The following is a 14,584-nucleotide window of genomic DNA, read 5'->3' as shown; positions in this document are numbered from 1 at the left end:
CCAAGTAACTACAGAAATCATGTTCCAGAATTCGTACATGCCATCATGTATACATTCTCAATCGAGTGACATTTCCAACTCTTTGCTACACAGTTTTAGATGTTTGGCTAGTAACCCCTGCAGACTGTGTTTGAACACATATGCAATCGGCCTAGTAGTAAGGTTGAAAGGTGAAGAACAAAATCCATACTCCGGAGAGGCAAGAGGTATAGATAATGTAGCAGTGACTACATTCAAGCAATACTGCTATTATGAGGAGTAGCTTTTAATTACACTTTACATCTCATTCATATTTGTAATGAGTCTCTAGTATATAGTTAAATGGGAACAGTGCATGCCAGACATGCAGCTCAGAATGGCATGGCCGAGCAGTGAGCTGCAAGGCAATTCAGCGAAAGAAAGATAAACAAATCTTCCCAGAAGCATTTAATTAGTGCTGATGGGAGGGAATTCAGATTTCCCCGCCTAAGACAAACAGAGAGAGAATTCACTTTACATACAAACTAGGTATATTCCTCATACAATAAGGAATTTGAGAGAGAAAGCCAATTCTTACTTCACCTATTTACTATATCAAAAATTGTTTGTGAGAAAACTTAAAAACACAATTAAACCTGTACCATTTGAGCATACCTAAAATATTGAAATCTAACTACCCGGTGTCTGTCAGAAGGGACAATACAAAGTGTACAGAAACAGATTTAAAATTTTAATTTCGACTACATACCCATACACTTAGATCATAAAAAGAACCTCAGTTTTATCAATTTCAAAAGAATTTAGGACCTAACTGAGCTATAGAAGCAGTGTGTACATTTTGGGCTTAGGATTGTTGAGATCTTCAAAGAGGAACAGATATCTGTGTTTCACAAAACAATTTGAGACAAACCAAAATTGATTACATATGCTTCATTTTCAACAAACAGCAGTAGTTCTAAAATATCAATCTTAAATCACCGAAAGCATAACATTTGCTTCCAATCCTCTTCAACTCCCTTTGGCAGTATTGGTAGCTGCTCCTGGCTATTGATTCAGAACTAGACACGGCTCACAAAGAATAATGTTATTTTGGAAACTATGCTTCTAATTAGCACCCCGGTCTTATTCTGTATACCAATTACATTATAACCTCACTTTCAAGGTTTTACCATGCCTTCTCGTGCTTTATGCAACAACATTCATTTTCAAGACCTTAAAATTCTGAAACAACATTGCCAATATTCTTTGCAGTCATCATAAAAGGTGATACAGCACTCTTTTGGCAGACAGTGACCAACAACATAAATGTTAACAGGTTCAAATGAGGCACTGCACAGTATTCTTCATACACTGTTGTTTTGGATGGCTCCATCTTATCACAAACAGCCTTTTTCAGAAGTCCAAAGACATTTTAAAAGAAAATAATCTTAACTTCTGCAGTCAAGAGTCTTACGGAAAGATTTTCCTCCAAATGCAAGTTTGCACTACAGCACGTGTAGACGTTTTTGCATACAACTGCTCTCTTCACCTGCTGATATTCACTACGACACAAGGGAAAGACTGTTGAATTCTAGATCAGATTCTCTCACTTTGGGAGCACAGTCAAATAGGCCTATAATTCCATGTCATAATTATAAAAGTTTATGTTCACCTAATACTCACTGAACACAACAGGATTACCTGCTACACAGTTTTGGCCTATATCTTCTGAGGTGGAGAGCATAAAATTAGCAGCTTACCCATAACGGTCCAAGAATTTAAAAGAAAAGACTAGCTAAGAGAATCTATGAATACTTTTTCCCCGAAGGGAGTCATGTTGCAATTGCCCAATGTTACTTAGTTTCTTTATTATAGACTAATACTATTTACAAATACCATGCATTGTACTGTGGCTGAAAAATATATTATATAGTCGCTACTCTGTAGTTCCAGTTAGATAGTGTTTCCACAGGAAGAGCGTTTTTGTTTCGCTAATAATTTTGGCCTTGTTTGAAGAACCTGCATGAAACTTTTTGAAGAGAATCCAGTTATCCACCCAAGCTCCTTCATGGACAGTTTTGTGCAGATCAGTCAAGCGAGTACTGAGATAATGAGGTATCTCAGAATTCCTCACAATCTGGGTAATGCAGTTAGCTCATGAACGATTTTGTAAGAGGTCTTATTAAAGAAGCTAATTTATAACTGGTGAAGAACCCAGGGAAGGGTCTTTTTCATTAACACTTTTGCTTTGTGGAATGCTGAGTTATTCGATGAACAAGAAAGTGTGTGGACTGAGTTTCATCACTTATTTACGTTAATTGTTCATGAAGAAGACCTTCCCTTGGTTTCTTTCTCAATTCTAAATTATAAAAAAATATACTTAAGGGGCAGGGTGAGAGCATCATGCGCCTCTGGGACAGAATTCCCACCACCTCCCTTGATCGGCTGGTCGTAACATTTTGTGGCAGCTATTATTGGACTTGGGGACATAGTTGTTACTGAAATGCATTGGAATGAATGCCAGTTTTAGAGGTCGCAAAAGGGAGTACAAATAAGGGGTGATAACAGATTTTAAGCACAATACCGTTTATTTAGTGAATTTTCAGTTTATTTAACTTAGTGAAAAATTGGTACCCTATGCTGGGATTTCATGAAACTAGGTATAGGTGAAAATTAATCATTTTCTCATAAAGGTTATGGAAGGAACTCCAACAATAAAATAAGGACAGTTTCTATAAATACAAACTTTCTCCGTCTTGTGAGAATAAAGTCCAATATTCGAGACAAACTTACTTCCAAACACCAGTAACAGTCTGTCACAACTCATTAATCAAATGATGTGTCACAAGAGAGTTATGCAAGACAAAAGCAAGGCACTCCTGAACAGCTTTTGTTTTCAAAATTTCTTTTCTGAGGTGAAGCCTGAAGTAAGTGAGCATTGAGATTAATTCAGGTATGAAACCAGTGGGCTAAACTGTGAGAGGAGGTATGTTTTTTTAGTCATTTGAGGCATAATGTATTTTTAAAGGAGCTACAAACAGTTCGAAGGAGACGTCTCCAAAAGTACAGCATCTCCTTTATACCTCTCAGCCTACCCATCTCCTCAGGGAACGCACTCAGAAAACAAAAACAAAAGGTTAAAGCAATGTTATAGTTAAGTTAGGATCTAAGACACTAGCTCAATTAAAAGAAAAAAACAATAACATTTCATAAGAAATAACTATCGGTGAACGTGACATTACAGTTATGCGTTGAAATGTGTCAAGGTAATGTTAAAAATAAAAAAAAACACACACACTGGAATACTCCACTTATAGTTTAGTGAGCTAACTAGAACTTGCACCCTCCCACCATGCACTGCTGATGACATCATATCACATCACTTATGACTGGTTAAATGGCATCGTTGACACGTAATATATCAGTCATAGCCTCCTGCCAGACCCTGCATACATTCCACATAAGGGCTTGGTGCCTAGACTCTGGGAAGGGCCTGCACCCAAACTTTACTCAAAAGTCAGATCTCTTCTGCACACAATTTTCAGCAATACAAAGTACAAGTTTGACACAGGGCTTAGCGTCTGGCCAGGGCCTGCAACCATCCATAAACACAAGAGGGCAACCTGCCCTATGCACAGATTTGGATATATAAAGTGGAGGTTATCTGCATGGCCTGGTGTCACACTATACCTTGTATCCAACATACATTAAGGGTTGGGCAGTGGGCTTGCACTATGTCCATATTCTGCTCAACCTTCTTTATCTGGCCAATCCCCTCTGTGAATGGTTTGGCATGTCAGTGGGGACTAGTTGCAATGGCAATTGCCTGTGTCTACCCCATCATGACCAACTAACACTGCTCAGCATTCAGCCCTTTACAGCAAAGTTTAACGAACGGGTCTATTTGATTAATGATGTTCAGCGGCTAGCTCTCCGCAAGTGACCTACCCCCACTATACCCATCCTTTAGTGAATACAAATAAAGAGACAATTACATCCATCAAAACTACTTTACTTCTGCAATATGCCATTTCTTTTACATCTTCTAATAGCTCACAGGCACGTTTAGAAGTGTCCAACCATCAATTTAGGGTGTTTATTACTCCTCATTCACAAATCAAGAAACAAATTGTGGACCTAATCACTTAAAACGTTAAACTGTAATTTGTAGGCATATTTGCTCATGTGATCACTGAGGGAATCTGGCAAGGAAGTGTTAATTAGGCCTATTTGCTACAGTACATGCAGGAGCTGGAATCTGCTAAAGAAAATCTGACAACTTAGATACAGATATATAATTACACGCTTTCATATATCTTAACCCATTATACGCTACATAAGAAATGCAGATAAAATAGGGGTGATGCAAAAACAAAGTTCCTTCCAGATGCCACTTTTCTTAATTCTCTTAAGACTTCATATGATCTCACTACTTAAGCTAAATGAAATCATCATATTGAAGCAGTACACAACACAAAGTCTTAAGAAAAGTGGACACTAACCTTTACTGATGTCATATCACAAATTAAGGGGAATGTGTATTAAAAGCTTTACATTGACAGTAGTGATAGTAAAAGTTTTCACATGCACAGTTTAGAATTGCTATACCTTAGGAAAATTAAGGTAGATCAAGAATTCGATAAGGGAATTGAGAGCCAATTGCCATGCCTCTCATAATTAAGTTATGCATGTTGTTAAACATAACCTTCCAATTTAAAAACAAAATACATGAAAAGTGTGAACTATGGAACTTTTTTTGTATAGAAAGTAACCCAGTAGGTTGATAGTACACAATTATTTTTCAGACATAACTGGGTACAATTTTTTGTGCTTTGACACACAGAAATGATAGCTGTAAAATGATCAACAAAAACAGCATTTCTTTCAATTATATATCCTGACGCAGATGGAATAGAAAAGGTACAAGGTAATCACAACACATGGTATCTGAAAATCACGCAGAATACCTTGGATAGAGTATATAAACACAAGATGGTCTATGGACTAATGTAGATACTGGTATAATTCAGGCATAAATTATCTACAATACTTCACCACTGTTGTGATGATTTTGAAAAATAGCAGTGCAGCTATAAAGAATTCTTGAAATGAAATTAATAAATCTAAGTACTGCAGGAATGTATTGAACATCATGCTAAGCTTAGTCTTTTTCAGTTGTATTGAAAGAAATCTTGGAAAAATCATTAATGCTGGAAAGGTAATTCACCAAGAACCATGGCTTCAAAATTTACAAACAGGAGTGTGTTTATATTTTCCTTTTTTACTGAAACATGAAAAAAGTACTAACCGAAGGAGTCAAAACGACTGCAACAGAAGTCAGTGAACACAAGTCTATTAAAAGAACAATCATGTTAGCAATAAAATATATATTTATCATAGGGCACACATGTTTCAGCAACAGTGCAATAAAACAGGGCGGGGAGTAGTGGTGGCGAGTGAAAAATACCCCCAGTAGAAATATGTGCTAAATTAAAAAGCCTCGGCTTTCTGCTTGACCCACGCTTAACTATGGAGCGACAAGCTAAAAGAATCTCCTCGATCTGCTTCGGCTTAATTAGAAGTGTCAGGAAGATTCTTGGACTTCTGCCATTTGCTGCCAGAAGAATTCTTGTACAAGCCCTAGTTCTCTCCCGCCTGGACTACGGGAACTCTCTATATCTTAGTTCTCCAGATTATGTAATAAAGAGGCTGCAGGTTACGCAGAACGCGGCAGCTAGACTTCTCATGAATACCCCAAGGGATCTTTCCGCTAAAGCAGCACTTGCAGCTCTTCACTGGCTCCCGATTAAGCATCGCATTCAGTTTAAAGCTCTGTGTCTTGTTCACAGAGCCTTACACAATAAGGGTCCCCTTTTCCTTAGAAAACGGATCTTTCTTTACTCGCCCCTTACGCCTCTTAGATCTCGTTCTTCTCAACAGGTTTACATCCCTTCGGTCAAGAGATCATGGGGAGGTAATTCGTTCTCCATCAGGGCTGCTCGGCTCTGGAATGCCCTGCCCTTTGAATGCCGTCAGGAATCCTCTGAACTTCTCTTTAGGAGGAAGTTGAAAACCATTCTCTTTCCCAGTTAATCTGCTTCCCCTGGCTCTTCCGACATTCATGGTGCACTTTAGCGCTGGGATGCCCCCGGGTAGCCATGCGCTCTACAAATCACTAAACTAATTATATTATTCTGTAGCTCAGCTCCTTGGGCCATATCTACGGTTTCTAATACCAGAAGAAAGCAGAATATTCATACTAATCTGTCATTTGAAAAGCCACCATGACCAACCACTAATATGCCAAGGCTTTCCCAAAAGCTGCAGCTTACCATCTTTACAACAGTCAAGAGTGACTAATCTGTATACAAGGAAGGCCAACCCTTAATACGTGCCCGTGCCCATCATGAAATCCATAAACGGGTGCAAATTTAAATGTACAAATAACAAAATCAGCATGACTGGCTCCAGGACTGGTTTCAGAATGTGTCTATTTGACACTGATTAGCACTACATTCAAACTGCTCCAAGAGAACAGCTAGGTATTACAGAGAAAATGAATTAGCTAACATAAAGGACCAATAGTCCCTTTGACACAGTGGCTGCAAAGGAGAGGAATTCCTTGAATCACAATTAATTAAAATCAAATGTGGTAAGTGGCTAGAGTCCAGTGATTCATGTGATGTTCCATGCAGGTAGAGGAGAAAGTACCAAATATTTGACAGCTTGCATTTTAGGACTGCCATGCAGTTTGGAGCAATTGGGAGAGATGGCAGTATATGGATTAAGGTCTGGCAATTGTCATGAAAGCTGTGCATTAAAGGAAAGTTATACTCACAAGCTCAAGAATGTAACCATATTAATTTTCTGAAGGCAACAAAGAGGGCATCAGTTTCACAAATGTTTTATTTCACTGGTCAGGTGCAGAACTTCTAAGCTTTTTTGATTTGGGTGGCAGGTCTGAAGTTTTAGACACAGATTTCTGTACATAGACACAAATAGGCATACCTACCAAGCGCTAACGTTTTTGCTAATCTGATATTGATGTCTCCCTTAGCTTGGTGGAGCAACGTCAGGCAAGTGAGCTATGTATGTACGTAGGTCATTTGAGATTATGACCAATTTAGTTGAGAATATGCAAAAAGAGTGTCAATACTGGCATGTCATTCCCTTAAAAACACTTATCTCTAAAAGAGCAATCACTCCAAAGGCCACTTATGTGCAGTGTGTTTTAATCATCAACCAATCAGGTAAAGGCTCCAGGAACAGAAGTGCTTTAATCTATTTAGCACACCCACAAGGGATGAGGTTCCTCAGGATGTTTTTTCAGCATACAAGGAAGGACCATATTTAAAAGGGCAGCTAAAAGCTCATGAGGACAATTTATAGCAAAAACAAACAGTATCAGCACTAAGTACAGGGCTACTTTAAGAGGATGCACAATATAGCAGGAGTGTTTCTGTGGATACTGAAAGTCACCAAATACCATTAGTAACTCTGCCATTTGTAATACTAACACAATTGAGTAAAAGTACCAATTTTTCAACCCCACTGTCAATTCCCGATTCATTATTTAAGGAGTTGGTGGATCACAAGCTCCTCGTACATCCCAATGCCTACAGCTATCGAAGAAAGGGAAAGTCTTTTCCTCCCTCAAAAAAGTACTTGGACCATGTCGTATTATAAAGGAAATGGATAAAATGAACACTGGAAGCAAGTGGATTGTGACTGTAATACCATACTCTTTGCTGGATCGCAGACTAACAGGTAATTTAATCCAAGGCAATCAATCTTCTAGTGCAACAGGCACTAAATCAAACATCTGCTGCAAACTGCCCCAAGTAAGGAATTCTAGGTAGTTCCCTTTGATGATCAAAGTATATTAGCAGAAGAAGCCCTAAACAACATGAGCTGTAAGAGTGTGCAGCAATAGACTGAGCCACAAACAGTGCACTCCTTAAAAAAAAAAAAAAACACACAAATTAAGCACAGGCTAGACCACACCAACACGTGTAAAGAGAAGGAAAAATATCAAGGAAATAAAATACCCATCACACAGCAGACTGATGAATAGGAAATTGAGATTTGGGATGGTGTTGGAGAGGCATATTTATAGTTCGCAAGCATCAGGTTCAGCCCTCTGACCTGGGTTTTTGATTCTTGATCAGTCAGAAATTTGAAAGAGACAGAAACAAAGGAATCTTGTTCAATAAAGATACGAAATCCACTGTAGAGTTCAACTTAAGACCATTTATTTACACTGTGTTTATACAGCTGGTAATAAATGTATGTACAGAGTGGGAAGGGATTACATCTTTCCTGGACATATTTTATAACCATATCAATCACTGATTACAGATTCTTTTGTATAGCTACAGTAGTTTCATTACAAAATATACGTGGATATGTAAAGGCTATTCTGCAAATACAATAAAACATCACTTTAAAATAACATTCTCACAAACAAATCAACTTTAGTCAGGAAAAATAAGCAATGATCACATATTTAAAAGTAATCTAACAAAGATTCAATTTTTTTTCAAAATACCTTCAAAACAGAGAGAGAGAGAATCTGCTCAGTATTTCTATAACTAATACAGTTACCACTAACAATTTTGTGAGACCAGTCTGGACCTCAATTTCAATTTACCAAATAGGGTTAAATGTATTATCAATGCAAGACAGCTCTTCAATTAGTAACAAATACTGTAAGGTTAACAATGGAAGAAAAACACTGCAATCCATTATAACAAATGATGGAATAAGAAGGAGCCACACAACCACTCACAGGTCCATATCCTTCTGCAAAGGAAGTGTATGTCTGTTGTCAGAGGCTAGCTTTGTTGATATAAAGTAATTCACACAAAACTGTATGTGGCTCTGTTTTTTCATTTACTTGGCACCAGTAAACCCAAACCAACAAACAACAATGATAATGCTGCTTTAACAAGACACTATCACAGCTGCAGACACAACCTCAGCGCTTTTTCTAAAACCCTATGATAAAAAATAAAAATAAAAAAAAGCTCTAAGGTCCTTTAATTAGCTGATGGTTAAATGAGGCACCTAAAATAATCCTATTTAATGCATCACAATTAAAGTGTTGCTTGATACGTAGTCCTTAAAATTGGCCAAGTAGACATCAGCCCTGCTGAGACTACCTTCATGGTGTTGTTTCCTCCACAAATAAAGGATTCACGCGATTTCTATTCACTTTTCCCCAGCAATATTTCGAGCAACCAACAGTCCAAAACTTACAATGAACCTTAGCAGCACCTTTACCCGTTTACATCGGTCATGGCTTTTTATCCGAGATTTTTTGTGGGCCCAAACTATAAACACACACAGCAATTTACTGAAAACTATAAAACCAATTAGGTTTTTTCTTTCTTTCTTTTAAATCGAAGCTCACGTCAAAATAAAAAATAAAAAGAACAGCTAAGTAGTCCTGCACCAAATTTTTGGCGAGAGCAACACAAATTTCGTGATTAGCTTGAATTTGGAGCTAACCTTCAAAGAAGAAAAATGGCCATGTTAGACTACAAATAAAGGCAAATTATCTGTAGAAGCAAAAATAAAATTATTTAGATGTGTAAAGTGTTTCACCGTAGCTCATATCTAAATTAAAAGGCTAGTTCATGTTTACACTGCTTCATGTTCTCACAAGGATTACACTGTACTAATCTTTAGATGTACAGAAAAATCTAATTTCATAGGAGCCCTTGCACGAATTCCATGTAAAATGAAAATCTAATCTGAAAATAATTCAAATGTCTATTTTAATTAAAAAAAGATTGAGATCTGTAATTCAATAATTTAATCTGTTTTAAAACTATCCTAAATAAGCCTATTTTGAACTCACAAGGATGATTTTAATGTTTGACAACTTGACTTGTATTCCAAAGATGTACGTTTTATATGCATCCATATTAAAGTCCCACAACAAGCTGTTGAAGAGGCTTTAAAAAAATAATAATAATAATAATCACACTTATATTACTCTAGGAAGATTGACAAACTACTTGAGGAAACAGGCACTGAAGACAAATTAAGTCACAGGAGAAACTGACAGTCCATGTTAGGGTCACCAGCACAGACACGGACACTGGTCAATAAATGTATTTTCATCGCAATGAGCATGACAGGTTACACTTCCAAATCAAGGTCAACTGTTAGTAATCAATTATATTAAATAACATTAACAAACCAAAGGTTGATGAAATAATACACTGGCAAAGCAATCTTTTGAGATGGAATGAAAATATCTAAACCAAATAGAAAAACACTAACAGTAGTTTCCATGTGATGTGTCTTATAATTCATATGAAACATTGGGGGTAAATACAGCACTGAACATTTAAATAATCTTGCACTCAACATTTTAAATACTTTTCCTCCTACCCTCCTCTTTTTTTTTCTGAAGGATTATTCAACACTGATGCCAATGTAAATTACTCTAGAGCGTTGGAAGGAGTTTTGCTCTTGAGATGGTTTTGTTGTCTAGGTTAACAAAATAAAATAACTCAGCTAAACTAGCAGGAGTTGACAAGTGGAAATAAACTTTAAAACACCAGGAAACAAGTTAAACCTTAATTTATCTGGATTAGAGCACTAAAATCAATTATTACCTGTGGTAACCCTACTTGTATATTCAATTCTATCCAATTGTGCAGGGACACTGCTCCTGCAAGACAGGACAAAGTACTGGGTGGCATCAGTTCATGGGATGATTTGAACTTTTCAAAGGTTAGTTAGCAAAGCAAACAGACAAAAGGCCAACATTCATCACTGGCTCTTAAAAGAGCGCAGAAGAGGTTGATTTGCCTGGGGAACAGCATATTTTAACCTTAACAATACTTTGAAAGGACCCTATGCAGGTTAACCACACTTATAAAGGCTCAGAGGAACATGTCTTCCAAGGAATGCAAGGCCCTCTGGAATAGGTGAATTAAATTAGTTGTTTCCTCAACAATTAAACTGTTGATTTAAAGGGAAAACAGACTACTAAAACCCTGAAGAATAGGACTTAAGAAAAGCAGTGTTTATGGAGGTGACAACAGATTAAAAAATAAACAGGGACTAAAAGTTATGAGAATCTGGCCCAAGTGTTAAAGCCTACGCAAAAAATAAAAGATGGGGATATTTTGAAAAGCAGTAGCAGTCACTTCAGAAGATGTAGTCGACGACTGCTTAGCAGCTAGTTTATTTCAGCACTTATTAGCAGTAAAAGAAAAAACAAACATGATTTGTGGTGTAGGTTTTATGAAAACAAAATAAAAATTATCTATTCACGTTTTATGGTCTATCTTGTTTCTGGTTTAAAAGCATTAATGTGAGCAACGCAAGACAGACTAGCCATGAATATAAAAATATATAGCCTATAAGCAGACAAGGAAATGGTACTGACGTTTTGCATAATTGCACAAGGTGTAGCAAAGCTTTTGTTCTCAACTGGTTACATCCAATCCGTGACAAAGAAGAGCACATGGAACCATCAAATACCAGCTCAGTAATCTTTTCATTACTAATTTAAAGTTGCTGTAACCCTCAAAGTTGTTTCTTACCTGAAACTGTTTGGTACACCTACAATAGTAATAATCTGTCAACACTGTTGTGGGTAAAACACAAGAAGATACCTGAGGAAAGGATAAGTACCAACACTGAGAATCTATAAAAATAATTGCACGAGCAGCATTTAATATCCAGTGTAATAAAAAAAATAAAAAAGCTTAATTTTGTAGTACAAAACTGATTCTGAGGGGATGGTCCCAATATGACTAAATTTTGTCCATCACTTTAAAGACAATATGAAACACAAAAGGAACCAGCTCTATGTTTTGTCACAGAAAATCTTGACAAACAAGCTATAGGGCAAGCATATACAGTCTAGACCCACTCACAAACTAAAATATTTTGTGGGGCTTGGCTGCTCAGAAAGACTGGCCTCAAAGACACAGAAAAAGCTGAAATGGGCTGATCCAAGAAGAATGGTGAAGGAAGATCAATACTCAAGTACATAAAACACATACATTTGCAGCTCAAGGGGAACTTTTATCTCTTGTGAGCTGCTGAGGCCTGCATACATAGGGTACTACTATCCCTTTTAAGTCAATGGTGGGGTCCCGTAATAGTAGTGAAAAGTTGCAAATCTGCAAAACAAGGTATCCCGCAATAACCTCTAATACGTTCTGTAAGCAATCTAAACCACTGACTTGAGACGTTGAGAAAAAAAAAAACCTCTGCATATACTGTAAAATTGAGAACTAGAAAAAGGTACCTATTCTAATATAAAGGCAGTTCAGAAAAGTCAGGTCTACACAACTACTACGTTTACACTGACTACAGAGTATCCTTTACCTTGCCTCCCTCAATTTGCTTTTCTTTGGGCTATAAAACACAATGTAGTCAAGAGCTGTGAAAAATATCAAAATATGGGGGAGGAAACTGCCATAAAACAAACAAGATCTATAAACCCAAGCAAAAAATGTCAATACCCAAATCTATTATTGTTGCATTTTAAAGGAAGACTGTTTCACACAAACAGCACAAGCTGTCATGCAATTTTCATAGTTAAAGGAGAAGGAAAACCTATATTACATTTGTCCAAGTGCCATAAAGAGAGCTAAAAATCTGGTTTCCAAAACCCTCGAAAATCTGAAGAAAATGTCTAGTGTAATGTGCAACACTGTCCCTTAACCCTTTCAATTTAAGCTATGTGCCCAGTTATGAAGTCAGCATTTTGGCATGCAAAAGGAACATAGATGAATATATTATGCTCCAAGTAGAATGGGAATAATCTTAATGTGCATACATTATGAAGCATTAATAATCAGTGCATTTGGCCAAGCAATGATTAAGGAGTTTAAATACTGGAGTTAATTTTAGCACTTTTATCAGTCTAACATTTGTTGAATAAAAAAAAACCGGTCAAAAATTACTGAAAATAACTCATCTTAGCACAAGCAAAGATCACACCAAGAAATTAAACCTGTGTTAAGTTTAGGACTGGTTCAAATCTTGCTCTTCAATATTGCCATTGTCTGTAAAGTCAGTTGGATAATTGTTATTAAAAGTTGATGGATACTGTGAGGTAGCATCGACATTCTGATAGCTCACATATGAACTAAAGGGTTGTTGAGGAAGTCCTTGTGAATCTGGAATCGACATAAGTGTGCCAGACTGAGAGGTGGGGGGAATTCTTTGGCCAACTAGTTGCATTTTAGGTTCTTGAGGTTCCAGTTGCTGCTTGCTTTCTTCATCTGTATCTAGGCGGGTTAACTTCTCGATCCACATGCGGAATTTTTCTTCTGTCTGCCGCTGCATCTCAGCAAAGCAGTTCATGGCCTCTTCCAAGACATTGCCTATGCAGTTTCTATCCCAAACGGTGCCCCTGTCAAGTAATCCTGGAATTTCCCTTGTTGCTGCTGCCGATCCCCCAGCACGACTGAAGCCAGCTTTAAAGACATTGAGGCCATGGTATAAGAAATTATTAAGCAAGCAGGTAGAATACATTTGTAAACAGTAAACAAATAATGTACAAAACAATTTAAATAACATTGTGACTCATTTAGCAAGATATTTACTGAAAGTCTTTTGACCACAAATAAATGAAGACTGAAAAGGGTTTTGCAAATTGGTGTTGGTAATTTGTGAAGGGAGGCATCCACTAATGCCCTATGAGGTAATGATGCTTTATGCAGCCTCCACTGCTCACTTGAGCAATGATTAACTAGCAATCCACATGTCAATAGTTTGGTAAAAAAGAAAGGGAAGCCCTGTCAACAGATATTGCAACCTAGGGGGACCAGCAGTGATTGTGTGAAAGGTGACCACAGAATTAACAGTGACATTTGCCAATAGTAGCAACGTAGGAAAATGTTTAACAGTTAAATTTGGTGAATTTAGAAGGGACAGATAAGGCAAAAATTTGGCATTTTTCAAAGCTCTCAGAATCAGACACAGGGCTTGCAATTCAAGACCACCACGAGCAGAGTGTCAGTGTTGGGTGAACGAAAAATTCCAACTTGCTACAATAAGGAAAGAGAATGAGACATGGCAAATAGTTAAGGTAGCACCTAACCTGATAATAACAAAGTCAAACTAATTTTAAAACGACTTCAAGAAAATTAGGTGATTTAATTTAACACCAAGAGTTACAATAGAATTTGCTTGACTCACCATAGACAGTCAAAACACAGATGCAAGTGCTTTACAAAAAAATGCATAGTCACATGACTGATTTGTGTATCGATTGGCATTCATATCTTACAAACCTCTGACCAGTCAGATATTTGTTTTTCTTTTTGGCAAAGTCTCAGTATCAACAATGTAGATCTACTTCTCCATTCCCACAACACATACATTTTCCTACTTCACCTATTGTAGGTTATTATGCATATATTGTTTCTCTTTTTAATTCCTTTACTATTTGGTTTCTGATACATCTCCTGGGGTACTGCGACATGCATGACATTCATACCCAAACAGTAACTCTTGCTCCTACTCTTAAATAATATCACATTTTAACCACTGCTCAAAGCAGACTGCAATGGAATGTACTTCTCTGTTCGCTACTGAAGGGGCTTAAATTGTTTGCTCCTTTGGTTAGTCAGATCAAGACTCTCTC

General features: G+C 37.2%; 1 protein-coding gene across 3 annotated transcripts in view; it reads right to left on the bottom strand.

Moving 5' to 3' along the window:
- ARK2N (arkadia (RNF111) N-terminal like PKA signaling regulator 2N) overlaps window positions 1–14,584 on the bottom strand; it is a 134,418-nt gene that overhangs the window by 47,339 nt on the left and 72,495 nt on the right. Inside the window, exon 3 of one of the 3 annotated variants that reach the window (XM_069218864.1) lies at window positions 8,194–13,412. The exons of the other annotated variants lie outside the window; for them this stretch is intronic. Within the exon in view, the coding sequence (XP_069074965.1) occupies window positions 12,958–13,412 (455 nt within the window). The 3' untranslated portion in view covers window positions 8,194–12,957. Of the gene's footprint in view, window positions 1–8,193; window positions 13,413–14,584 lie in introns of those variants that run through there. 3 annotated transcript variants of the gene reach the window in all.

Source organism: Pleurodeles waltl, chromosome 1_1, assembly GCF_031143425.1.
Source record: "Pleurodeles waltl isolate 20211129_DDA chromosome 1_1, aPleWal1.hap1.20221129, whole genome shotgun sequence".
Classification (NCBI taxonomy): Eukaryota; Metazoa; Chordata; class Amphibia; order Caudata; family Salamandridae; genus Pleurodeles; species Pleurodeles waltl.
This window is presented reverse-complemented; position numbering and strand designations above follow the sequence as displayed.